Source organism: Panthera pardus, unplaced genomic scaffold, assembly GCF_024362965.1.
Source record: "Panthera pardus isolate Hobbes unplaced genomic scaffold, ASM2436296v1 HiC_scaffold_3, whole genome shotgun sequence".
Taxonomy (NCBI): Eukaryota; Metazoa; Chordata; class Mammalia; order Carnivora; family Felidae; genus Panthera; species Panthera pardus.
Window position 1 is genome coordinate 35,776,597 of NW_026526876.1, and position 23,779 is coordinate 35,800,375.

Here is a 23,779-nt window from a genome sequence, read left to right on the forward strand (position 1 = left end):
AGGGGAAGAGGTCTACTTGGGGGGCGGGGGAGAGAGAACGGGGACTCCCCCAGCCCCAGCCTGAGAACATCAAGAGTGACAAAGTCAGCAGGTGACATTACCAGCTGGCAGGATGTGGACCTCTGACCGTTGTGACTGCTCTCACCTGTGTCTCCCTCACATGGCACTCGCCATGGCATTTCTCCATTCTCTTGGTTCTTGTTTCTGGGATGGTGGACCTGGGGAACTAGAGCTCCTGGGTCCCTCATCTGAATGCTTCTGCCCAAAGTGTGTGTGTGTGTGTGTGTGTGTGTGTGTGTGTGTGTGTGTGTGTGTAGGGCAACAGACATCTAGGCCTTTCAGGTGAGAGGTTGACAGACCCAAGTGGCTGGCCCAAGGTCCCTGGGAGTTGATGGCAAAGACCGCTGGGATTGGATTCCAGTCTCTGCCTCCCAGCCTAGCTCTCACCCCACTGCCTTTCAATGGAATCAATCCTTTACCCCTTTCTGAACATTTATTGAGCACCTACCAAGTACCAGGCCCAAGTCTGAAAGGGAGCTGCAGACAATTCAGGACATCATGATGAGCTCTCTGCTGTGAGAAGCACTGGGTTCTATGGGAAGCTGGAAGAAGGGTAATGCCCTTAACCTGGGGAGGACAGGAGAGGCTTCTCAGAGGAGGTGAGGCTCGAGTGGAATCTAGAAGGCTGGTTAGGAGTTAGCCTGGGGGGAAGTGTTCAAGGCAGAGGAAGCAGGTGGCATGCGTGGCATCTTCTTGGCACTTCACAGGCAAAGTGTGCTTTCAAGGTGATGGTCAGAGAGGGGTCAGCAGGACCAGGTCATGGGGGCCTTGAGTCATGTTAAGGAGTTTGGACTTTGTCCTGAAGCTAGTGTGCAGAAAGTGAAGGATTGTAAGTAGCAATGGCCAAGTTGCCTTGGTTGCAGTTTGGAGCATAAATTGGAGGGCCTGCCCTGGAAACGGCTGCAATACTCCAGGTAAGAGGCGGGGGGCGGGGTTGCAATGGGCCACAACAGTGGAATGGGAAAGGAGGCAGTGGCTGCCTCCATCTAGCAGGGAGCATCAAGAGCTCTCCAATCTGGCTCTTGGAGGTGGCCAGAGAGAGGGAGGGAGGCAGGAGGGAGGCATCACGGGGTGACTCTGGGTGATGGTCTTTCCAGACATAGAGGAAGCAGGTGGAAGAACCAGGTTAGAGACAGAAATGATGTCTAGCTTTGGACAAGGTGGGTTTATGGTGCCTGCGGGAGGACGTCCAAGAGAAGAGCAGGAGACAGATGGGTGCTTGGTCTGGAGAATCGGGGAACGGCAGAGAGCTCTATCTGGGGTGGAGGCTGATATTTTGAATCAAGGGCGGAGATGATTAACTTTAGTTTATAGATAAAGCTCGCAGCTTGTCCATAGCTGCACAGGTATGCAGCAAGGACTTGAATTCAGATCTTTGGAGTTCAAGTTCTGTGGTGCCTGTGAGCCCTAAATCTAGTGCTAATCCCCCCGCTCCAGCTTCTGCAAGGGGAGGAGGAAGCAGGTGTCTGAATATGTTTGTCTTCTCTTCGTGCGTCTGCTGCCTGAAATTGCATTTGCCCGGAACTTGCAGGCGGGGGCATTTCGAGGTAGCGTGGAGGTAGTGAGAGATGAAGAAAGAGAGATTCTTGTCTTTTGGTAACCACAAGCCCTCAACTGATGTACACTCAGCACGTTGGCGGTTGTCAACATGTGAAGATTTCAACAACCGTGAAGTCGGCTGGGATGAGGTCTAGAGAGGCTGATGTTACCACCACGGTCACCTCAGGGAGTGGGGAACTGAGGTGCTGGGACCCCTCTTATCTGGGACCCCTCATCTCATTCCTTGACCAGTAGCTTCTGTCCACAGTGAGTCCTGGGTGTGGCTGAAGGTTTCCACCTTCCAAAAAGTCAAGGGAGCTGAGCTGGGACCTCCATGGCCCAGGAGCAAGGGGTGTTCCAGCCGGTACCCTAGAAGAAAATCTTGTCTTAGCTCCAAAATCACATCCTTAGAAAAGTGAGCTGTGACTCCCTTCTAAGTCAGGCCATCCTACCTACTGTCTCTCAGGGTTTGGTTTTGTTTTTGGTTTTTTGGTGTGTATATTTCTCTCTCCCACTAGACCGTAAGCTTCAAAAGAGCCAGACCGGGTCTGTTTTGTCTACTTGGCATGTTTCCTAACTCCTGACTCATATTTGTCAAATAAATGAATGAATGCCCCCTAAGACCGAGGCCCTAGGTTTCACAGCAGAAGCAGCCCTTGTCTGTTTACTGAATGTGTTCCAGCTAGCAGAATGTCACTTTCAATTCTGCAATTTGGTGGTGGTAATGGGGGGGGGGGGAGGTGGGAGCAGGATGCACTGAGGTTCCTCCCCCCCACCCCCCGGAAACAGATGGTAAAAGGGCTTAAAGTATTGCTGCTTCCCCCAGCACCTTTCTGTGTCCCCACCCCCACCCCCACCCCGCTACCCACCCTGCGCCTGCCATCACACTCCGCGTTCCTTTCCTGGGGCTGAAACGGGCTCTGGTAGTCAATTCTCCTTCCTTCTAACTCCAGGCACCAAGGCGGGTGGGATGAAAATTCCTTATTTAGCCAATTGTTTTCCCTCTTCTCTCCATGAACTTCCCAGCCTTCCTCATTCCTCTTCAACTTGTGCTCACACATCTTTTTAAATGTTCGAAACACCATCTCTCAAGCTATGGCATAACTTACTGTACTTCAATAGCCGCACATTTCTTATGTGTGCCAGGCAGGGGACTAGGCCGGAGTGGGGAGCAGAACACAGGCGAACAAGACATGAACCCCACCCTCTAGGTCTCACAGCTGATTGGCACAAACAGGCCAGTCTACAATCTCAGGCTAAAGAGAAGCCCCATTTGTCTGGAGCACCAGGCCAGGGCTTGGGAACTAGGTGGCTTTTATGGAAGGCAGCTAGTAAGTTTTAGGAGTCCATCCACCTTCCTGGGAAAGTGAAAGTATTCAGGTGGAGGGAACACAGAAGCAAAAGCTGAGTTGGAAGGGGCTCGGCCTATGTGGGCAAGGACCAGCGGATGCAGGACATAAGAGATCACTTGCAAAGGTAGGTGAGGGCTGCTCACAGAGGCTCTTGAACGTCAGGTGAGGAGACTGATCTGAAGCCAGTGGGCGATAGGCAATCATCTGAGCTGTGCTTTACAAAGGTGAATAGGGCTGTGCTGAGTCAGGGGGGAGGCAGAGGCAGGGACACAAGTTAGAGGTTGTTCCCTTAGCGAAGGGAGCACTAATGGCTCTAGGAGGGCAGTGGCCGTGGGGCAGGAGGAGCTGATTCTCCTGTGTGATTACAGCCTCAACTAACTGCCCCCTCAGCCTGAGGTTGGTTTGCCTTCTCCACTTCTCTTTTTGTTTTCTGTTTTTCCCAGTTTAAGCAAAGAAGGAAATTCATAACAAAAATCTCCTCCTTCCTCTTCCTTCTCCAGCCTGGCTCTCTCTTGGCCCAGGTTCTCTTCTCCTGGCTCTTAGTATCGGGCGCCCCTCTATACGGCCTCTGGCTGTGAGATCTCTCTTTATGTTCCATCCCTATCTTCAGATGTCCACCTCCCCCCCCCCCACCAGCCCACGATCTGGGGGCTGTGCCTGAGCAGTCGGTTTTGCTAATGAATCATAGAAGCAGTACTGATTTATTTCTAGAAGTTGCCTCTCACCAAGGGATTTGGGAGACCCTGCCCTTCCCTAAGGGAACTAACTTTGAGGGGGCCTACAAGCCCCACACTAGTGAAACCACTAGAGATCCGTTGAGAGCTGGAATATTCTCCCAGCTCAGACAGGATCAGTGAGCCCTCTGCTCCCATAGCTGGCAGGTGCAGAAAGTAGGGTTTTGCTTCAGTCTAGTGACCCAGACATGGCACTTGGAGAAGGGAGATCTGGGGCCTGGTTGTGGGTCACTGCGGTGAGCATCCTTGATATGCAGTGAGGGAGCAGTTCGCCCAGAGAACCTCTGAGTTTTCTCAGGGCAAAGGGGAGGATGTGGAGTCTGGACCCCATTTTCCTTGCACCTGCAGGGCTCTAGACAAGTAGCTTGTTCATTGTCACCGTGACATCCATAGCACCCCGCGGGGCGGGGGGCGGGGGGCAGCGTCCCAGGGGATTCCCAGGCTCCGCAGGTGACTCGTGGGACTTCCGTGACCTCACAGGCAAAACTTGACCCCCCCCCCGGGGGGCGGGGCTGCAAGCACCCTGGGTAGACCCGGGTGCCCGAAGGACCCGGGTGCCCGAAGGTCGCTGAGTCTTGCCCCTCTCCGGCCGGGGACGCGCTATGGACTACTGATCGCCAAGCTGATGAGCATCTTCGCGAACCAGGGTAAAGGGCGCACAGTGCCTTCAAGCGACGGCTTTGATCCGGCTCCCACCTGGGGCTCCCCAGATCTGGGGTGGGGGCGGATGCGCTGGGGGACCTCGGGCTCCGAGAGCCCTGCGTGGGCACTTCTTGCAGACTCCGCGGTCTCCCCTGCCCCCTCCCCCGCCTGCTCTTCGAGGGTCGCGCGCTACGGTGCACCCCGGGGCGCAGGGTTGGACAAGCCTCCTTCCTCCTGGCTAAAAGCCGCCGCCGCTTTTCCTGCGATGGCGATTTCGCGCTCGGCTCTTTCCCCAGACCCCTTCTCTTGGCAAGCCCAGGGCGCCCCTGACCTTTCGGACAACCACTTTTCTGGAAATATGGAGTGACGGAGGTGGCGCTCAGCTCTCGTCTCTACTGTCTGGGAGTGGCGCGGGTGTCCGGGGCTGGGTGGGAAGCAAAACTGTCCAGTTGGTTTTGTGTGGGGGAGGGGTGTAGGGGAGCAGAAGTGGTACAGTGGGCAGAGGTCTCCCAGCCCGCTGGAAACACTCGTCTTCTTCTGGGGAAGCCCGATAGGGCACACGGTCCCTTGGTTACTGAGTTTGGCCCTGACCCTGTCCTTCCCCCTGGATGACTCCAGAGCACAAGGTCATCATCGTGGGACTGGACAATGCGGGAAAGACCACCATTCTCTACCAGTTGTAAGTGACCCTCTGATGGAAAGAGGTGGGGTTGGGTCTTCCCACCAGACTGACAGACATTTGGACCAATCACCGGAGCCCTTCCCTGGGTCCCCGGTTTTTTTCAGTAGCCAGGAGGAGTGGTGAGGGGGGGACGCTGGTGTGACCTTCCTGGTACAGTGAGCCTTCAGACCTGTGGCCCCTCGCCTGGGATTCGAATCCTGCTCGTATGGGCAGCCCTAGTGTTCCCCGCCATACACACACCCCCCCCCCCCCCGCCCCCGGCCCCGAACCGACCAGACTGGGTTGTGCAGCCCTGAAGCTGTCAGAAACGGACTTCTCTTCCCGCCTCCCTGCTCTTCGCTCCCCCTAGCGGCCGGTCTCTCCTTTCTAACTCCCGCACCTCACCTTTGCCTCCTAACTTTGTCCCCTTCTTCACACCAAAAGGGAGAGGGTGCAGTTTGGAGTCTGGCTGAGCTTTGTGGCTCCCGATCTAGCCGAGATGGACACAAGTGCTGACTAATTATCCATCGGTGCTTTTCCCAATATGCAGTCTCTGGATGGCAACTCTCTCCTTTGGAGCCTCCAGAGTATTTACTTAGGAAGATTTTCCCCTGAAAAAAGTAGTGTATGTAAATGGTTATTTTAAACTAGAAGAAAAGAGAAAATCAAACACTACACACGCATACAGTGAAAACTAAGTTTCCCCGCCCTAATGCCCGGATCTTCCAGAGGCACTCCCTACATATAAAACGGTGAGTGTTTTCTATGTTAAAGCTCCTCTCTGATGGCCTTCGCTTGTATCGGTCTCCTTTTCCCAAAATCCCTTGCTACTCAAAGGGTGGTCCACAGACAGCCGCATTGGCATCAACTGGAAGCTTGTTAGAAACGCAAAACACTGGGCCCTGCCTAGGCTCATTGGATCAGAACCTGCATTTTAACAAGACTCCCAGGTGATTCAGCTGCACATTAAAGTTTGGGGACACTGCTCTAATTAGACTCCCATCTCTTGGGTCTGCACCAGGGCAAGACTCGGTCTTACTCCTGCCTGCACTCCCCTGGGCCCAGAGACTTGGTCAACCCGGGGCTGAGCCGTTCTGAGTTTGATTCAGCCTGACTTGCGAGCAGAGGGGTGGGAACAGAACGGGCCACGCTCTTGGTGACCTCTCTTCCCTCCCAGCCTGATGAATGAGGTGGTCCATACATCTCCCACCATCGGTAGCAACGTGGAGGAGATTGTTCTGCAAAAGACACACTTCCTCATGTGGGACATAGGGGGACAGGAGGCTCTGCGCTCTACCTGGAACACGTACTACTCCAACACTGAGGTGAGGAGAGTGTCGGGGCCGGAAGGGGCCTTCAAGGCAGCTGTGTGATGTGAGCCCCTCACTGAGCCTTCTCTGAGCCTTGCTTCCCCCCGCACCCCCCCCCCCCCCCCCCCCCCCCCCCCCCCCCCCCCCCCCCCGTCCCTGCTTGGTGAGGTGGAGATTGCAATGACTTCCCTCAATTGTTGTGAAATTTAAATAATAAAACAATAGCTAATGCATATGTTTCAAATACTTAATGCAGCACAGCGTTCAGTTAAGATTTTTGGATACTCCTTGGCAGATCTGTTTGCTTGCACTTTGATGCACTGCATGGGGTAGGCCCTTGGTCTCCAGGGGCCTTACTTTCTCCCACTCACCAGCTGTGTGTCATAGAGCAAGATCTGTCCTCCTGCGGAACGCGTCTCCTCATTTGTAAATGGGGATCATAATGGTCCCAACGGCACGGGGGACCTGACCAGAGTCGTGAATGGCCAGGGCTTGGCCCAGCCTCTGGCACGCAATCAGAGGTTGTGCTTTGCGCCCCCCCCCTCCCCCACTGCCTGGGTGGAAAAGGGAATTAAAATGCAAGGAGACAGTGAGAGCTTGAGACCAGACCAGTTCTCTGTGGGGCTTACATCCGGGTGGTGCAGAGGCTGGTCCGGGAGCACAGTGGGCAGGAGACACGCTCATCAGAGGAAAAGCCCACCGCTCACAGTTCCCCTCTGCTGGCCAGTTCATCATCCTTGTGATTGACAGCACGGACCGGGATCGGCTGCTGACCACTCGGGAGGAGCTGTACAGGATGCTGGCCCATGAGGTAAGGCCCCTGAGGTTGGGAGAGAGCCCAGTGTCCTCACTGTGTGACTTCAGCCGACTCACTTAGCCTCTCTGAGCTTCATTCCTGATCCCCCAGTCTCTGAGAGCCTCCACCCCGGCAGTCTGAAGAGCAATAATGCCCTCAGCACGACTGGTCACAGAAGCCAGAGTTGCTGGTTCGGGTCCTGACCCCGGTTCTCATTCACTGTGGGACCCCCCCAACAGGTCGCCTCACTTCTCGTATCCTCAGTTTGCCAAGTATGAAATGGGAGGGATCACCAAATTACTGCCTCATGGGACCGTTGTAAGGATCATATGAGCTGGTTGGGAGGCATTCCGTGAGCTGTCGGTGTCCATGGATGTGGTTGTTTTCACTTGATGTGGTTGCCCTATCCCTGTCCCACCTGGGCATGGGCCTCTCCTGCAGGCTGACTGGGGCTGGGCTCTTCTGTCCACAGGCTCTGCGAGATGCTTCCGTCCTGATCTTTGCCAACAAGCAGGATATGAAGAACTCCATGACCACCGTGGAAATCTCTCAATTCCTCACTCTTAGTGCCATCAAAGACCACCCGTGGCACATACAGGGATGCTGTGCCCTCACTGGGAAGGGTTAGTGGCTGCCCCACCTGCACCTCCAGGGTTTGGCCCAACCAATGAACAGCTGACCATCAGAACCCTTCTCCTGTTTCTCTCCTGTCAGGATCTGGCTCACACTTAGCTCCTGGGCCGAGTCAGTCAAGCACCCACCCACAGCTGAGATGCTGTGGGTAAGCAGTGAGCAGGATAGAGTGCCTGCGCTCAGGCTCATTCTGAAAGACAGGCGACAGGCCACCTCAGCACAAACATTTTAGGTACAGAGAGGTGCTTTGAATAAAGTGAAATTGGATTAACAGTGATAGACGGGGCAGGGTTGGGTCTGACTCAGCTCTGGTGGTCAGGGACGCCCCTCTACTAGGACATGACCTTTGGGCTGCAATCCAAATGGGGAGAAGACGGCCACAGCCATGGGAAGACCTGGGGGCAAGCCTTCCAGGCAGAAGTTGCTGACTCTTTCTGACCTTGAGTTTTCTTATCTGTAAAGAGGAGGGTGAGTATACCTACTCCCTCTGTAAGTTCCTGTTGAGAGCACGTGACATCAATCATTCAACATTTATCGAGCCCTGAATTTGTGCCAGGCACTTTTCTAGGCACCAGAGAAACAGCGGCGAACAAACCACAAAATCCCCTGCCCTCATGAGGTTACTTTCCATGGGGGGGGGGGCAGACACTAAACAATAAAAATAGAGAAACATATATAGTAAGTTAGAAAGTGATAAATGCTTGGGAAAGATCAAGTAGGCAAAGGAGATTGGAAGTACGTGGGCAAATGTTGCCATTTTGGATAAGGTACCAGGGAGGGGCCACCAGAAAGTAGCTGCTGAGTATAAATACCTGAAGGATGTGAAGGAACCAGGTCACGGTCACATAGAAAGGGCCTTGAGTCAGGCTTGGAAAGTTCCCTTTTCTCTCTCAAGTGGGATCACAGCAGGCTGGGGACCCAGGCGCCCGGAGACTTTAGGCAGGTGGCCCAAGGAACCACACGTTTCTGATAGCGTCCTTGCCACCCTCCTCCCGCAACCCACATCCATCCCCTCTGCCAGACGGTAGACCGCAGAGGGCATGTCTGTTTTTTTTCGCCAGTAACCCCAACCCCTAGCACAGTACCTGATGTACTCAGTCCATTTATGCTTGTCGATTGAGAGATTGGATGCGACATTGGTTGTCCCCTCCGTCAGCTCTGGGTAGGGGGCCGGGGGCTTGGAGGCCATCATCCTTGCAGGATATGCTGATCTTTGCCCTGTTCCACCTTCCCTGCAGGCTGCCCGCGGGGCTCCAGTGGATGCAGTCTCAGACCACTGCCAACTGATGTCCCAGGCTGAGGCCATCCAAATACTTTGGGGGTTTTGCCTGGACTACGTGGGTGGAAAACCCAAGTGACTATTCCTTTTCCGGATGGGAGCTGGGTCGGCTATGGACAGTGAGGTGAGATTGCCACAGTCCACCCAACCCTGTGAGTTTGACTGCATGCCCTGAACTGCTGTAGATAGGACAGCAGAAAAGCTGCCCTTTCCTCCGTGGAAACAGGTGTCCTTGGAGGCACCAGGCAAGCTGTTGGACATGTTGAGGGATTAGGACGTGGAGCCCAGTCCCCTTGGCCTGTAGCCTCTTTGAGGAAAAAATGGGGGGGAGGGGGCGGAGTAAGAGACCCCTGGAATTGCTCTTTATTTCCTAGAACCCCACCCCCGGCCCCTTGGCTCCCACCCCAGCTCTCTGGCCCCTCAGCCATCTTTGAGGAAAGGAGATTCCAGAGAGGTGAAGGGGCGGGCTCAGGGGAAGGAGGGCAAAGCCAAAAACTGGTGGGAAGGGAGGAGGACGGGACACCCCAGACAGGGACAGTCCCTTGCATGGCGGGGAGTCCCACTCCTCCCAGGCCTTTCTGTTCCCTCTGAGATGCTGGCTCTGACCACAGCTTGTGAGCGTTCAGCCATCTCATCCTATGCCCTTCATTCCCGGTCCTTCCAATGTGAATCCCATTCCTCCCAAATTTCCCCGATTCCTACAGAGTGCCTATCTTGACCATCTTTTGTAATGACTTTTTTCCACATTGTTTTAGAATTTTTATAAAAGTGTAATAAATGCCATTGAAAACTGCTCACCTCTTATTTCTGCCTGCTCCTTCTACCTGTGCTTCAAACTAGCTTTTGGTTTTTGTACGGGGCTATCAGGTAGGGGGAAATCTTCCTTGGAAATAGAGGGGGTGGTGCCTTAAGGTCCATCTGCCCAGAGGACTGGCTGGCTCTTTGGTCCTGGGCTCTATCACCCTCTGCCCAGGTAACTGACACTTGGCTTGCCAGGACTGGGAACTTTCGGCTGTACCTGGGGCTAGGGGTGGAGGGGCTTGATGCTGACTCATGGAGGAGGGAAGTAGAGGCCCTTAGGGATTTGAAAAGCCCAGCAGTCCTATCTCGGTAGAGCTGAAGACAGGATGGAAACCCAGGCTGTCCATCTGTATACAGGGAGCAGTGCCGTTACCCCATAAGACCTGGGATGGTCCTGGAACCTGTGGGTCTCTCTCCTTCCCAAGTCAGGCAGTGGACATCTCGGGGACAGTCAGGACACAGTTGTAGAGGTCCCAGGATTCCTTAACCCTGTGGTTTTCCTGAGGCGTGATTGTGGAGGAAGAACTCAGCAATCCTAGCCATCCCCATTCAGATTCTGCTCTTTCCATTAGATCGTTTTGGCACAGCTCTCAGGTAACAGCGTAATTTGATATTTTCTTATACTACAGAGATCTATTCTAAGAAGAAGCCAAAGGCGTGCTGGGGGTATAGCTCAGTGGTAGAGCATTTGACTGCAGATCAAGAGGTCCCCGGTTCAAATCCGGGTGCCCCCTCTGTGTTTCAGCCTTTTCGTGTTTTCTTTGTCCTGCAGTCCACCTCTCAAAGTGCCCTAGCAAGGGAGAGGGGGTGCAACTTAGGGCCCTGTTACTTCATTTTGCAGGAAGGCCAGGGTGGAGTCCCGGCCTCGCAGACCCACGCACTCAGGTCGCGTGTGTAGACTAGGGGGATGCAGTGCGAGGGCAAGGAGCTCCGGGCTAACCCTAGATGGACGATACAGACGGCCCACTTCGGTAGTGCTACGGCTGAGGCGGTCCCACTCCCAGGTCCGCTTGGCCAGTGACCCGACGGCTTTTCCTGGGGAGGGAGGCCGAGTATCTAAGGGCCAGGCTTGGGCTGGGGAAGGAAGGCCCAGAAAAGCGCGCCTGAGCGTGCGGGACGGAAAGAGGGGCGCCAAGAAGCAATAAAGGAGCTCTAGCAGGGCAGGAAACTGGGAACCCGGCGCAAGAGAATGTCTCCGAATCGAGGGCTCTCGAATGATCTCGAGGGCTTTCTCCTCCCACATTCCCAAACTGCATTTTCGGGAAACAAGTTCTGCGCTCAGGAGAGTAATCTTTTGAGATTGAGATCATTCCCAATTTTTGTAAACGTCGGACTCCACTTTTCGCAAATCCGTCAAAGCGCCTGCGCAGCAGAAGCACTAAGACGCTACCGCGCCAAGACGTCAGCAGAGGGGGTATAGCTCAGTGGTAGAGCATTTGACTGCAGATCAAGAGGTCCCCGGTTCAAATCCGGGTGCCCCCTTAGGATCAGTTTTCGTGGACCACGGTGTCCATGCGCCTTTTTATTTAAAGGTTCCCCCTGTCCACAATTTCATGTTGACATTTCCTTCGCCACCTCTCTTTTGGGGAGACGACAATTGGTGCAAGAAAGACGAGAGCCTGCAAAAGGCGGGAATTCTCAAGTTATGGTTCTTAAAATGTGCTCCCCGGACCAGCACCACCACCTGGAGGCGTGTTAGAAATGCAGATTCTCGCTTTTTCTGACAACTATTGAATTAGAAACTTGGGAGTGGCGTCCAGAAATTTGTGTTTTAATAAGCCTTCCAGGTGATTTTGATGTACACTCAAGATCCTGAGGCTTACATTTAAAAAAAATTTACGTCCCTTGCTTCTAATTATTTCCAAGCTGCTGTTTTCAGCCTGAGCCCTTAAAAGAAACCTTGTAAGACAGACCGCGTCTCTCCATGTGGCCACTAGAGGGCAGCAAGAAGCCACAGCTGGAGGCGGATGCCTATTCCCACTTGAGAGTGGGCAAAATTGGGATTTGAATTAGACAACGAGAAGAACTTATAGACAGGCCTTGCCTTGTCCCATTGTAAAGGATTAAAGAGTTCAGGGCTGGAGGAGGTTGTTTCTGGAACCCCGAATCCAGAGGAGGGAGGAACTGGGATTCTGAGGGATTAGGGGGTCTTTTAGTTCTTGTTTCCTTCTCAGGTCCTTCCTTTGGCCTGTCAGGGAACACCCCTCTTCCAGCCCATGCTGTTCCTTCTCCTGTCCCCACGCGTATCCCTCTTCCTGGGGAATTCCCCCAAGGGCACTCAGAGTCCATACCCTACCTGTCCGCGATTGTCCAGTCCCTAGGCCTCAGCCCCAGAAGAAGCCAGAAGCCCCTTACCCCTCACTCGCGACCCCCCCCCCCCCCCCCCCCCCCCCCCCCGGTGCTCCAGCTCCTTGGTATCGCACAAAGTAGGTCAGGGGAGGGAAGAGACAATTCCGTGTCCTGACCTGATTCCCTGCCGTCTATTAAATCTCCTAAATTGCGGGTATTTTTATTCTGTCCTGGAAGAAAAAAAAAAAATGGTGATCTATTCCCCAGAGTCTGTCATAAGGTGGTGGCAGGTGGGGTGAGACGTCTTCTTGCTGTGGGGCTGGCTTTGAAGATTGATTGGGACCCTGAGCAGGCCTGGAGTCCCCAAAGAGAAGGGTGGCTTCGGCTACCTTCTGGCCGGGGGGTGAGGGGAGGTGCAGGCTATTTTAAAGTAGGTGTGAGCCAGGCCCCCTTCATCCCCCCCCCCCTCCCGTGTCTGCTGGGCTGGTGGGCAAGACGGTGCTGGAAATGGGGAGTGACGGGAAAAAAAGAAAGGAGCCACGGGGTCGGTGGGTGGAATTCGGGCCTGTACTGGTGAGAGAAGCTGGGGGGTCTCTGCTGCAAGGGGAGATTCCTGGGGTGGGGATGGGCATCAGAAAGCCACAGAACTCTGAGGAACAGCCCAGAAAGTCGGGAAGCCTGGTAGAGCTTGGGGGGTCGGTATGGCAGGAGTCCATCGTCCGAGGAAAGAGGCGGCCTGTCCCTTCCTGGAGTGTGCACCCCCCACCAGGGTTTTGTCTCCCCGGCTTTCCCACGGGAGGGAAGGAGGGGAAGGGAGGCAAGAGCTAAGGTGCGGGGTGGGGTGCCGCGGCTGCTCTCCAGGGCTTCTCCCAGCCCAGGGTCCCCCGCCCCGTCCCCTACTCCGCCCCCAGCACCCCCCCCCCGCCCCCCCCCCCCCCCAACCGCCTTCGGAGCACTCCGGGAGGGCTGGGAGGACCCGGGAAGACTCCGGGAGCGCTCGGGAGGCGCCGCGCCCCCCCGCCCCGCCCCCTCCCCTTCCGCGCTCCGGGGAGGCCGCCGCTCTGCTCGCTCGCCGCCCGCCCGCGCCCGCGCCCGCGCCCGCTCCCGCCGCCCCGCCGGGCCCCGCGCTCCGCCGCCGCCTCGCCGCCCACTCCTCCGCCCGCCAGCCCCGGGGACCGCGCCGCCCGAGCCCGGCCCCTCCCTCGCCGGGGCCCGGGCCGCAGCGGGCCGGGGGCGGGTCCCGACACCCACCATGCGGGCAGAGCTCTGGCTCCTGGTGCTGGTGCTCAGGGAGGCTGCCCGGGCGCTGAGCCCCCCGCCCGGAGCAGGTAGGACTGGCCGGAGTTGGTGGGGGGGAGGGGGGTGGGCCGGGGCCCGGGAGGGGGCAGTCAGGCAGGCGTGGGCACGAGCAAGTACCCACCGGCTGGCGATGTCGGGCTGGAGGTGGGGGGGGGGGGACACTGTCCGCGGAGGGCCAAGAGCTCTGTGGGCTGTGGCAGGTGGACAGGGACCCACTCACTTTCTTTAAACACATGCGTGAGTGAGAGTAAAGGCGGCAGACACTGATACCCCCCACTTCTTTCCTCCTGGAAGGACACTGGAGGGACCCCAGTAGAGGGGGCTACATAAGGCAGTGACTCTGGCCCCAAAGGGGACAGTGGGGGAGTCGTAGAGACCCCTGGTCACGCTGAAGGAGGATGAATCTGATGAGATGGGGAGCCTGGGGTGCCTCCTGCCCCAGCTTTGCCTCCTCTTTCTCTTCCTGCCCCACCGCCCCCCCACCCCCACCCCCACCCCCAAGCTGACCCCGGTTGGGTCTGAGTCGGATTTTGGGGCTGGGTGGGAGCAATCAGGGGAATGGTGGAGACCCAGCATCTCTCCCAGAGGAAGCTCTGTAGCAGCCTGGCTTGCTAGTAGGCTTCGTCTCCCTGCTTGGAGCCTGGAGAACAGTCCTGGGCCCACGAAGAAGCAACTTGCTGCTCCCCCCTTCCCCAGCCTCCAGGGTCCCCCTGTCACTCTTGCTGTACTGTCCTTGTGGACTCTGGCCATTAGTTGCTCTGGCTCTGGATAGTGGGGGGGCTCCTATTTGCACACTCCTCTCCCCTACACCGTTCTCCACAATCATCTCTCCCACCTGGAAGTCCTTTCTGAGGTCTACCTTGAGTCTCTCATATTATAAAAGAACCATTTTTTCAGCTTGCAATTTTACATGCCCCTCCTTTCTCCTCAGGCACCCAGACCTTCTCTGGGGTTGGGGAGGTGGGTGATTTGCAGTCTAGCCTCTTGACAGAATTGGGAAGACAGAGCTTTATGCCTCACTGACATAGGTGTCCTTTAAATGGGACAGAGCAGTGGCACGAGGTTGTCCGGGAGATGCTGTAGTTGGGGCTGCTTTGTCTCTGAGGTGTGCTACATCAGGCACAGCATCAGTGACAGCGTTCTTGACTTTAATGGTCCTTGTATGTAGCTGAGACAAGCTTGGGTCCCTGTTGAGAAGGAGGGTGGGAAAGGGTACTGGTGGTGAAAATGTGGGCAGAGAGCAGTGGAAGCTGATGTGGCAAGAGGCTGTTGGTTCAGAACCACCAGGTTTCAGGGAGACCACACAGGCAAGGGCCAGAGACTTGGCTTCTTGTCCCAACATCTCACTTGCTGTGTGACCTTGAACAAGTTACTTTCCTTCTCTGGGCCTGTTTCTCCACTTATAAAGGGAGGCTGTGAGCAAAATCTTTACCTCTTGGTGGTGGGATTCCGAGAGATTTTTTTTCTTTTTTATGACTGTCGTGCCCTTTCAGATTTGTTGTGACATGTGTGGGTAATTGATAATTCAAAAAATAGATATAAAAAGGAAGAGGTTGGACAGGTCAATTTTTGAAGTCCTTTGCAGCCCCAAACCTGGTGGGATCTTTTGAACCCAGGATGTGACTGGGTTGATGAGGGGGGTGGGCCCTGGACCCCTGGCTGAGTTGGGAGAACTGTGGAGACGGTTGGGGAAGGGGAATTGAGAGGTAACAAGCATGTGCTGGGGGATCGTGGCCAGACTGGGGCCTGGCTGAGGGCTGCCTCCTCAGAGTCGGATTGGGGTCGTAGATACCTGGGGAGGTCGGGAAGAGGGGGGCAGGCAGAGACTTAATTCAAATCTCTAAGTAGAGGACACCCTGTCTTCTCAGCTTTGCCAGAGATTCAGCCAGGAAAAAATGGACTTTCTCTGCAGCAGGAGAGATGGGTTGGACTTAAGGAAGCTCTAGGAAGCCAGAGGGGGCAGCTATTGACTCGGTCCAGCGGTTTTTTTCACCAGGCCCGGCTGGATTGGAGGAAAGGTCTGTGTGGAGGTAGGGGGCGTTGTCTGTTGGAGGAAGAGGTGGAGGGGTGGATATTCTAGGGGAGGCCTCTAAGGAGGGACAGCCTGGCTCAGATCAGTGGCGGAGCCCTGGGGCCTGGTGAAAGGGCAGCGGGGAGCTGGATGTGAAGGGGCATCATCCAACCCCAAGGCTCCAAGCTCTGTGGGCAGGGGGACCTCAGGAGGGAGCTGCGGTCTCCCCTCCCTCTTGATGGGTTGGCTTGTTTGGTGGAGCCTTGAAACTTCATCCATCATTAGAATGGAAGCAGGAGAAAGATGAGTAACCCAAAGATATAGTCAGGAGGGGAGGGAAGACCACTAGAGGGGGACAGACAGGAAGATGGCCTTAGGAGGCACTGGCAGGGGCAGCAGGGTTCGGCCCCAGTGGGACCAGCGCTGCCTAAAACAGCTATAGCGAGAAGAGGCAGCTGGAGGGCATGTCTTTGGTCTGGGAGTCGGGAGATCAGGCCCAACCCCAATCCCTGGTGATCTTGGCCACTTCCTCCTTTCTCTGCACCTTGGGTTCCTCTTTTATAAAACGGGGTTTGGGCCAGATTGTGTCTAGGGCCCCTTATAACCATGCTTCTGCTTCCAACCTCCTTCTTGCCACCAGACACTTCCAAACAAACTGAGACTAAAGTCCAGATTTCTGTTTTGTTTTCCAATTGGGAAAAATTTCCATTTCTCAGGAAAACATTAATAAATAAGAGCTTGGATTTTATTGCCTTAAAGTCCAAATTTCTTAGAGTGGATAGCCTCCCTCCCCCCCCCCCCCCCCATCCCGGCACCTGCTCTCACGCTCCCCAGGTCCATCCCTCAACACATCCAGGCTGTGTCCCCTCTGGTCCTCAAGTAACACGGGCTTCTCTTCATTCAGGTCTCAGCTCAAGGGCCACCTCCTCCTCCGCACACAGGCTCACCGTGATGGCGCTGCCCAGGGTAGAAATAAAGCCCAACACTTCCGTCTGTCTTAGAGCACCCGTCCCCACCGCACGCTCTCTTGTTCACCACATTCTTCATTTTGCAGGAGTCTTTTCCAACTGGAATTTTCACGGGCACAGGGGCTGTGTCTGCCCGTTCCGTCTTGTTGCCCCAGCACCCAGTGCAGTGCCTGGCACACAGTAGGGTCTCAATGAGTGTGTATTGAATGAGTGAGTGAATCAGAGGTGGTCACGGACCCCAGACTCTCCCTTCGAGAGAAACTCACACTTCTCTGCTCTCCCGTTCTTCTCTGACTACTTGGTGGTCCCTTCCTGCTAATCCCTTGTGCCTCCTTCCCTCTCCCCAGGGGAAGGTCCACGGTGGGAGCCTCAGTGGGTTTCCCAGCAAGAGGATGCAACTGGGGACTTTGTATTAGGGCACAAGATTTCAGCTCAGAGTCTGGAGACTCTCTCAAGTTCCTTGGAAAGTTGGTTCTCACGTAAAATCCAGAGAAGGCAGGGGAACTTTGCTGGGTGCTTTGTGTATAGTATTTTGTTAAAGACTCCAAGTGTAGGTTTTATCATTCCCCTTTTACAGATAAGGAAGCTGAGGTTTAGAGGGATTAGGTAATTTGTTCAGCGTCACAGTCAGTAAGTAGTAGATTCAGGGTTCAACTTCAAGTTTGTGTGATTCCAAACCTGTGCTCCTTTATTGCTGTGGCATTGCAGTGAGGGTTTCCAGTGGGCCTGTGCCCCAGGGGAAGGGTTTTCTCAGCTTTGCGGATCTCAAGTAACCAAGGCATTTAAAGATCCCCCTCCCCTTCCTTCCCTCCCTCTCTTTCCTCCCTCCCTCCCTCCTTCCTTTCTTTCTTTCTTTCCTTCCTTCCTTCTTTCCTCCCTCCCTCCCTCCTTCCTTCCTTCCTTTCTTTTCTTTCTTTCTTTCTTTCCTCCCTTTCTTTTTCTTTCTTTCCTTCCTTCCTTCCTTCCTTCTTTCCTCCCTCCCTCCTTCCTTTCTTTTTCTTTCTTTCTTTCTTTCTTTCTTTTCTTTCTTTCTTTCTTTCCTCCTTTCTTTCTTTCCTTCCTTCCTTCCTTCCTTCCTTCTTTCCTCCCTCCCTCCCTCCCTCCCTCCTTCCTTCCTTTCTTTCTCTTTCTTTCTTTCTTTCTTTTTTTTTTCTTTCTTTCTTTCTTTCTTTCTTTCTTTCTTTCTTTCTCTTCCTTCCTTCCTTCCTTCCTTCCTTCCTTCTTTCCTCCCTCCCTCCTTCCTTCCTTTCTTTTTCTTTCTTTCTTTCTTTCTTTCTTTCTTTCTTTCCTCCTTTCTTTCTTTCCTTCCTTCCTTCCTTCCTTCCTTCCTTCCTTCTTTCCTCCCTCCCTCCCTCCTTCCTTCCTTCCTTTCTTTCTCTTTCTTTCTTTCTTTCTTTTCTTTCTTTCTTTCTTTCTTTCCTTTCTTTCTTTCTTCCTTCCTTCCTTCCTTCCTTCCTTCCTTCTTTCCTCCCTCCCTCCTTCCTTCCTTTCTTTTTCTTTCTTTCTTTCTTTCTTTCTTTCTTTCTTTCTTTCTTCCCTTCTTTCTTTCTTTCTTTCTTTCCTTCCTTCCTTCCTTCCTCCCTCCCTCCCTCCCTCCTTCCTTCCTTTCTTTCTCTTTCTTTCTTTCTTTTTTTTCTTTCTTTCTTCCTTCTTCCTTCCTTCCTTCCTTCCTTCCTTCCTTCCTTCATCTATATGTACTTTCTAAGCCTTTGCTCTGTATCAGGTACCTAGAGCCTGCAGATGCATAGGCAGTCACAACATGTTGGGATCAGGGCTGGGATGATGCATGTAGCATTTGGGGTGAGGAGGAGAGATGTCAGGGAATGCTTTGGGGAGAGATGACATCTTATGGGACTTGAAAGATGATCAAAAGGTCATCAGAAGAAGGGTTCATTTATGGAGCAGAGTGGTTCCGGCTGGGAAAGCCACGTGTGTGAGGCCCTGTGGCCAGAGAGAGCAGGGCTGGATCCTGGCGAGGGCTTTAGGGAGGCAGGAGGCCGGAGGAGAGAGGAGGGATCCGGTCAGGAAGGGCCTTCAGCTGGAGGGCTGTGGAGAGCTGGACGCATGGGAGAAATGGAATCACGTGTGTCCTCTAGAAAGAATGCCCTGGAGAGAGTGTGAGAGACTAGTTGGAGGGCATTAAGGGCGGAGGCTGTGGCTGTGGGGCTGGAATGGCGAGCTTGGGTGACGGGTGGGACGAGGGTGGCTTGGCCAGGCACTGGGGTGGCATGACGTGGCCTCCTGAAGTCAGCCCGTGGTTTCTTGTGCCAGAGCAGGGCAGTGGCACGTGGAGAGACCTGGGGTTCTACTGCTGCTGGGCCGCCCTCCTGCATGCCAGGGGACACAGTCTCCCAGGGCAGCTCCAAAATTCAGGCCCAGTGGTCCCCAGTAAGCCCAGCCCACATGCCTGTCCTTCCCTGGGCTGCCCCTGCACCTTAGGAAATAGCCTGGGGTCGCTGGGCGCTTCTTGTTACACTTTCTGTGGCCTGAGCAGACCCTAAGGTCAACCTGCCCTGTGTGCCAATCTTGCCATGGACTCGTTGTGTGACCTGGGGAGATTCCTTAACATCTCTGTGTCTCAGTTCCCAATTCGTAAAATAGATCTAAAACTAGCACCGATCTCAAGGGGTTATTGGGAGGATTAAATGAGTTAATGTGTTTTAAAGCATTTGGAAGAGTGGTAGCAAAGAGTGAGTGTTTTCGAAAAGTTAGCTGTCATTTTTATTCTTCCTATTGCCGCTGCGACAGCATGCTGCTTGGGGCCATGGGTGAATGCGTGGATGAATAAAGAACGGCGTGATCTCCGGGAGCTTCTCACCGTCACTCACGGGCAGGTGCACTCACGTGACGTGGGTGCTGGGAAGGTGAAGCTGTCCGATGCGGGACAGAAGGTAGAGCAGAGAGTGGCCGAGGGTTGGAAGAGTGTGCAACACATGTGTGAGCATGCAGGGGGGACGGCCCGGACCTTCAGGCAAGTCTGCGTGTGCACAGGCACGTGGGTCCCGACACACAGATACACGTGAGCAACCAGCTGCGTTGGCTCCTTCCACAAGCTGAGGGGGTGATGTCCTGTCCTCGCCAATTGGGAGGGGGAAGAGTGGCAGGGAGACAGATGTCGTGGGGGCTGAGAGGGTCAGACTCAGGGCCGGGCCAGGGTAGGGCAGGTTCCTGGGCAGTCTCCCTCTCCATCCCCTTCCCTGTCCGACTTAGTGGACTCTTTGCCTCTGACCTTGGCCCTGAACCCTCTAATTCTAAAGCCTTCTCATTTGTTTCTCACTTGATGCTCATGGCAGCCTGCCCTGTAGACATGATTGTCACCCCCGTTTTAGTGATGAGGGAATTGAGGCTCAGAGAGGTAAGCAGATGGGTCCAAGGTCAAACAGCTTCTGGGCGCGGGCATCCCTTCCCTGACCCCTCATCTTGGCTGGGCCCCCCTTCCCAGCCCTCTTCTCGGGCCTTGGGCCCCCACGTTGCAGGCACCTTCCTGTCTCAGTTGCAGGATTGTGATGCGTGCAGACCTCTAGCATCCCTTTTCAGGCCGGCTAAGCTCTTCTACGTGCTCTGCACACGTTCCTTTCCTGTTCTGGCTCCAGCCCAGGCCCGAGGGCTGCTTTCAGGAGGACCCGGGGAGCTGGGCAGAGCAGCCCAGCACAAACCGTTCTATCTTCAGAAGCAGCTGTGGGCCCCACCCGAGAGGGGCAAGACAGCCTTGGCTTGGGGTCTGAGCCAATGGCAGGCTGCCTTCCCAGCCCTGGGCTTAGGCCCGTCTCAGCCAGTGGGCAACCTGGGGAAGGGGCCTGGGGGCCGCCCCACTCCCCACCTCCTCCAGAGCATCTGGTTGCGATTAGGGGCAGAGAAGTGAGAGAGGGCCGGCAAGGGTCCAGCAAGCACCAGCAGCCAAGAATGACTTAATTGGATGAAATGTCTAATGACAAACCAGGGCCCCACAGCAGAGTCCTGGCCCCAGCCCCAGGCCCGGTGCTGGCCAAGCCTTGTCTCAACCTCTGTCCTTGCAGGCTCCCAAGAGTTACCTCCACTATCGCGTCCTCAATGGTACAGTGATTGGGCACCTACTGTTTGCCAGACACTGAGAACGCACATTTGCAGGAGGTGGGGAGAGTCCTGGGGGAGCTCGTCTGCCAGAGGGACAGACACGTAGTTACGCACAGTGGGTGCTCTAGGAAAGAGGGTTACATCCAGAAGCTCTAGCGAGTGGCGGACAAGGGCATCGGACACAGGGTCGGCCTGAAGTCGATGAATATCACAGGAAATATCAGACCCACCTCTCTGGTGATCTGTGTCCCATACACACGTCCAGGCTAGGTGTGACAATTGCAGTGACAATATAAGACACATCTTTAGGGGCACAAATCTTTCTAAAAAGGAAAAGCATGGTTTCTGTGCCATTCAGAATAAAGGTAATGACCTAGGCGGGACAGAGAACACCGAGTCTAGGAATGGCTGCTGAATGGCCAGTGCGGCCACTTCCCCATCCGGGGCCCTGGCAAACGTCGTTAATCGATCGTGACAATCTTTCCTGCTAAACACTGATGGGGCTTCAGGGTTTGTCTCGATTAGAGCACTCCTGGCTGTCACTAATTGATTGGAGACGGCTTTTGAGATGAAAGCTATTTGCCATCTTTGATGGAGGCTAAGCTCCATGTTTTATGGAGAAAGGGACTTGCCCAAGGTGTTTGCAGGTTGTCACAGGACTACACAGTGGTCCGCGCTATGGAGACATCTTTGATTGTCACAGTCTGGGAGGAGGTGCTACTGGAATCTAGTGGGCAGAGGCCGGGGATGCTGCCGAACATGTTACGATGCTCAGGACAGCCTCCACAGCCAAGAATTCTCCAGTCCAGAATGTCAATGGTGCTAATGTTGAGAAGCCCTGAACTCAAAGAAGTCTACTCTCTGACTTCTAGTCCCTGGAGTCTCCTGGAAGATGAGCTTATGCGCCATTTCTGGCAGAGAAATCAGGAACTGGTTTGGAATGTTCCAGAGCAAAGGTGCTCACCCTTGTTTACAGAGTTAGGTTCAGGGCTTCCCAAAAGCTCCCCTGGGGATTATTTAAGAATCCTAACGCCCAGGCCACACCACAGAACAATTATATCAGGATCTCTGGGGTGGGAACCAGACAGTAGGAATTGTTAAGGCTCCTCCAATGATCCTGTGTGCAGCAGAGGTTGAGAATAATTACCCCTTTGGACATTTGGAACTTATCTCCCTCCCTAACCCAACAGGCGACTCTCTTTAACCTCTGTGAGCCCTTGATTCCTGTCTGCAAAATGGAGAGCATCCTATCTCCTGCGGAGGGCTGGGTGAGGACTAACGGTGTGCTGTGTGCAGAGTGTGTGGCACGGAGGTGACACATGGCGCTCAGTGCACAATGGGTGTCTCCTGCCCTGGCAGCTGTCCCCACGGTCAGTGATGGCGTGGCGCTGGGGCCTCTGCAGAGTAAATGGGCTGCTCCCCTGCTTGGACCTTCACTCCGGACTGCCGGGACTCAGCTTACTGTCTCCTTCTCCCAGGTCAGGATGCAGGCGGAGGCTCTGGGCGGGCTGCCAAGCGGATCACGCAGGGATGGAGTCGGAGAGCCCGAGAGAGCCCCGGGCAGGCATCAGAGTCGGACAGGACCCAGCTGAGCCAAGACCCGGGTGGGGGCACCCTGGCCATTGACACACTGCCAGATAACGGGACCAGGGTGGTGGTGAGTGCTGGAGGAACGTGGAAGGGGAGGGAAGTGGCGGTGAGGGACTCCCCAGGTGCCCTGAGTAAACTTGTCAGCCCTGCAAATCACATATCCTTTGGGATTGGCCTCGGTTGTCGGCATGGAGAGAGGGATCCCAGGGGAGGGGATGAGAGCAGGGCCCAGCCTGGGACATTAAATCTTCGCATCTCAGAGCTTCATAGATCGCCCACCTCCTCGTGCACCCAGGGAGGTGAGGTGACTTGCTCAAGGATGCACAGCATGTGCACAGGCTTCCTGGCCGTGGGTTCTTGCGTGGCCCGAGGCCTCCGCTAAACGCTGAATGAAGGTGGCATCATTGGTCACATCTAGCTGCCCGCTCAGGCCCCTCTCCCTTCTCATTCCTGCACCATTTACAGACCCTGTAGCCCCAAAGGGTTAACGGCCAAAGCGGCTCAGGCTGCTTAGCCTCAGGGCAGGGCACTGAGTAGAGAAGACAATTAGCGAGAGAACGAGAACTAACAGTTCTGGGGCTGGTGCATCCGGGCTAGGAATGTCAAGGCCCTGAGGAGGTGCTGTCCTTGCAGCGTGTGGCCCTGCTCTCCGGCGGGCTTTCTGGGAGGCCGACGGGGGGCCTCTGTGTCTGGGGGTGAATCTGTCGTCACGTGTGCGTGTGCGTGTGTTTGCACCTGCATCTGACGGTTTTTGTATATTATGTACAATATACGGTGGGTTACCACCGTATTTCTAAGTAATTTGCTCACGCTGCCGCCTCTTGATTAATTCCCTTAGACGTTGTCTGTTGACTACCTGTTGTGTAGATGAAAATTTGCCTTTTATGCACTCCCTCGACTGTCATTCTACTGCCAGTGTTTTTGTTAAATCTGTGTGCTCTGCTTTATATCATGATAATCGTGTAAATATTGTTCACCACTAATCCAAGCAGGGTAATATTATTGTTGACTTTCTTGTACAGTTTTTGTTTTTCCTGGATCCTTGCCCCAACCCCCTGTTTGTTTACTTTTCTGTACTTACCATAGCTATATATTCTTATATATCTACTGGCTTCAAATAGAGTTTTTGGTGTGGTACAACCTGTCCTTTCCTCCCACCCCCACCCCCCACCCCCCAGAAACCTCTCTCCTGTTGTCCTGCTCCAACCTGGGCTGGCTGCTTGCCCACCTGCCCACCCCACGGTCGTTGTGGGATCTCCCTCTCCTCCAAGGTTGGAACCCCCTTATCTGTCTCTTGTGTTGGGTGCCCTATTCTCTCAATCTTTCCTGCTTGCCCCCCTTGTTTGTTTAGCTTCCTGAGAAAGGTTACACAGGAGGGAACATTCTTTAGAAAACTCACATATCTGAAAATGCCCTTTTTAAAAAAAATATTTTTCTTTTATTTTTAGTTATTTAAATGTTTATTTTTGAGAGAGACAGAGCACAATTGGGGGCGGGGCAGAGACAGAGGGAGACACAGAATCCGAAGCAGGCTCCGGGCTCTTGAGCTGTCAGCACAGAGCTTGACACGGGGCTGGAACCCACGAACCGTGAGATCACGACCTGAGCTGAAGTCAGACATTTAACCGGCTGAGCCACCCGGGTGCCCCCAAAATGCCTTTATTCTATCCTTACACTTGATTGATGGTCTGGCTGAATATAGAATTCTAGATTAAAAATAATTTTCCTTCAGAGGTTTGCAGGCATCTTCTGGCTTCCAGTG

At 54.5% G+C, this 23,779-nt stretch overlaps 2 protein-coding genes and 2 non-coding genes across 7 annotated transcripts in view; all 4 read left to right on the forward strand.

Moving 5' to 3' along the window:
* Nucleotides 1–3,050: 3,050 nt before the first annotated feature.
* ARL5C (ADP ribosylation factor like GTPase 5C) lies at nt 3,051–9,799 on the forward strand. 2 transcript variants are annotated; one of them, XM_053892891.1, is made up of 6 exons: nt 3,051–3,113; nt 4,166–4,332; nt 4,946–5,006; nt 6,166–6,313; nt 7,026–7,109; nt 7,567–9,799. In XM_053892891.1, the coding sequence occupies exons 2-6, from the start codon at nt 4,311–4,313 to the stop codon at nt 7,720–7,722; spliced, it is 471 nt and encodes a 156-aa protein (XP_053748866.1). In that variant the 5' UTR covers nt 3,051–3,113; nt 4,166–4,310; the 3' UTR covers nt 7,723–9,799. The 2 variants fall into 2 exon arrangements, with proteins under 2 accessions (XP_053748866.1, XP_053748865.1); XM_053892890.1 differs by lacking the exons at nt 3,051–3,113; nt 4,166–4,332; nt 4,946–5,006 and adding an exon at nt 5,015–5,740.
* A 670-nt stretch (nt 9,800–10,469) lies between these two features.
* On the forward strand, nt 10,470–10,541 carry TRNAC-GCA (transfer RNA cysteine (anticodon GCA)). The gene has a single exon. It is a non-coding gene; the product is annotated as a tRNA-Cys (tRNA).
* A 676-nt stretch (nt 10,542–11,217) lies between these two features.
* TRNAC-GCA (transfer RNA cysteine (anticodon GCA)) lies at nt 11,218–11,289 on the forward strand. The gene has a single exon. It is a non-coding gene; the product is annotated as a tRNA-Cys (tRNA).
* A 1,820-nt stretch (nt 11,290–13,109) lies between these two features.
* Nucleotides 13,110–23,779, forward strand: part of PLXDC1 (plexin domain containing 1) — a 63,533-nt gene continuing 52,863 nt past the window's right edge. Inside the window, exons 1-2 of one of the 3 annotated variants that reach the window (XM_053892405.1) lie at nt 13,110–13,424; nt 21,906–22,084. In XM_053892405.1, coding sequence (XP_053748380.1) covers nt 13,349–13,424; nt 21,906–22,084 — 255 coding nt within the window. In that variant the 5' untranslated portion in view covers nt 13,110–13,348. The remainder of the gene's footprint in view (nt 13,425–21,905; nt 22,085–23,779) is intronic. The other 2 variants (XM_053892404.1, XM_053892403.1) reach the window with 2 other exon arrangements.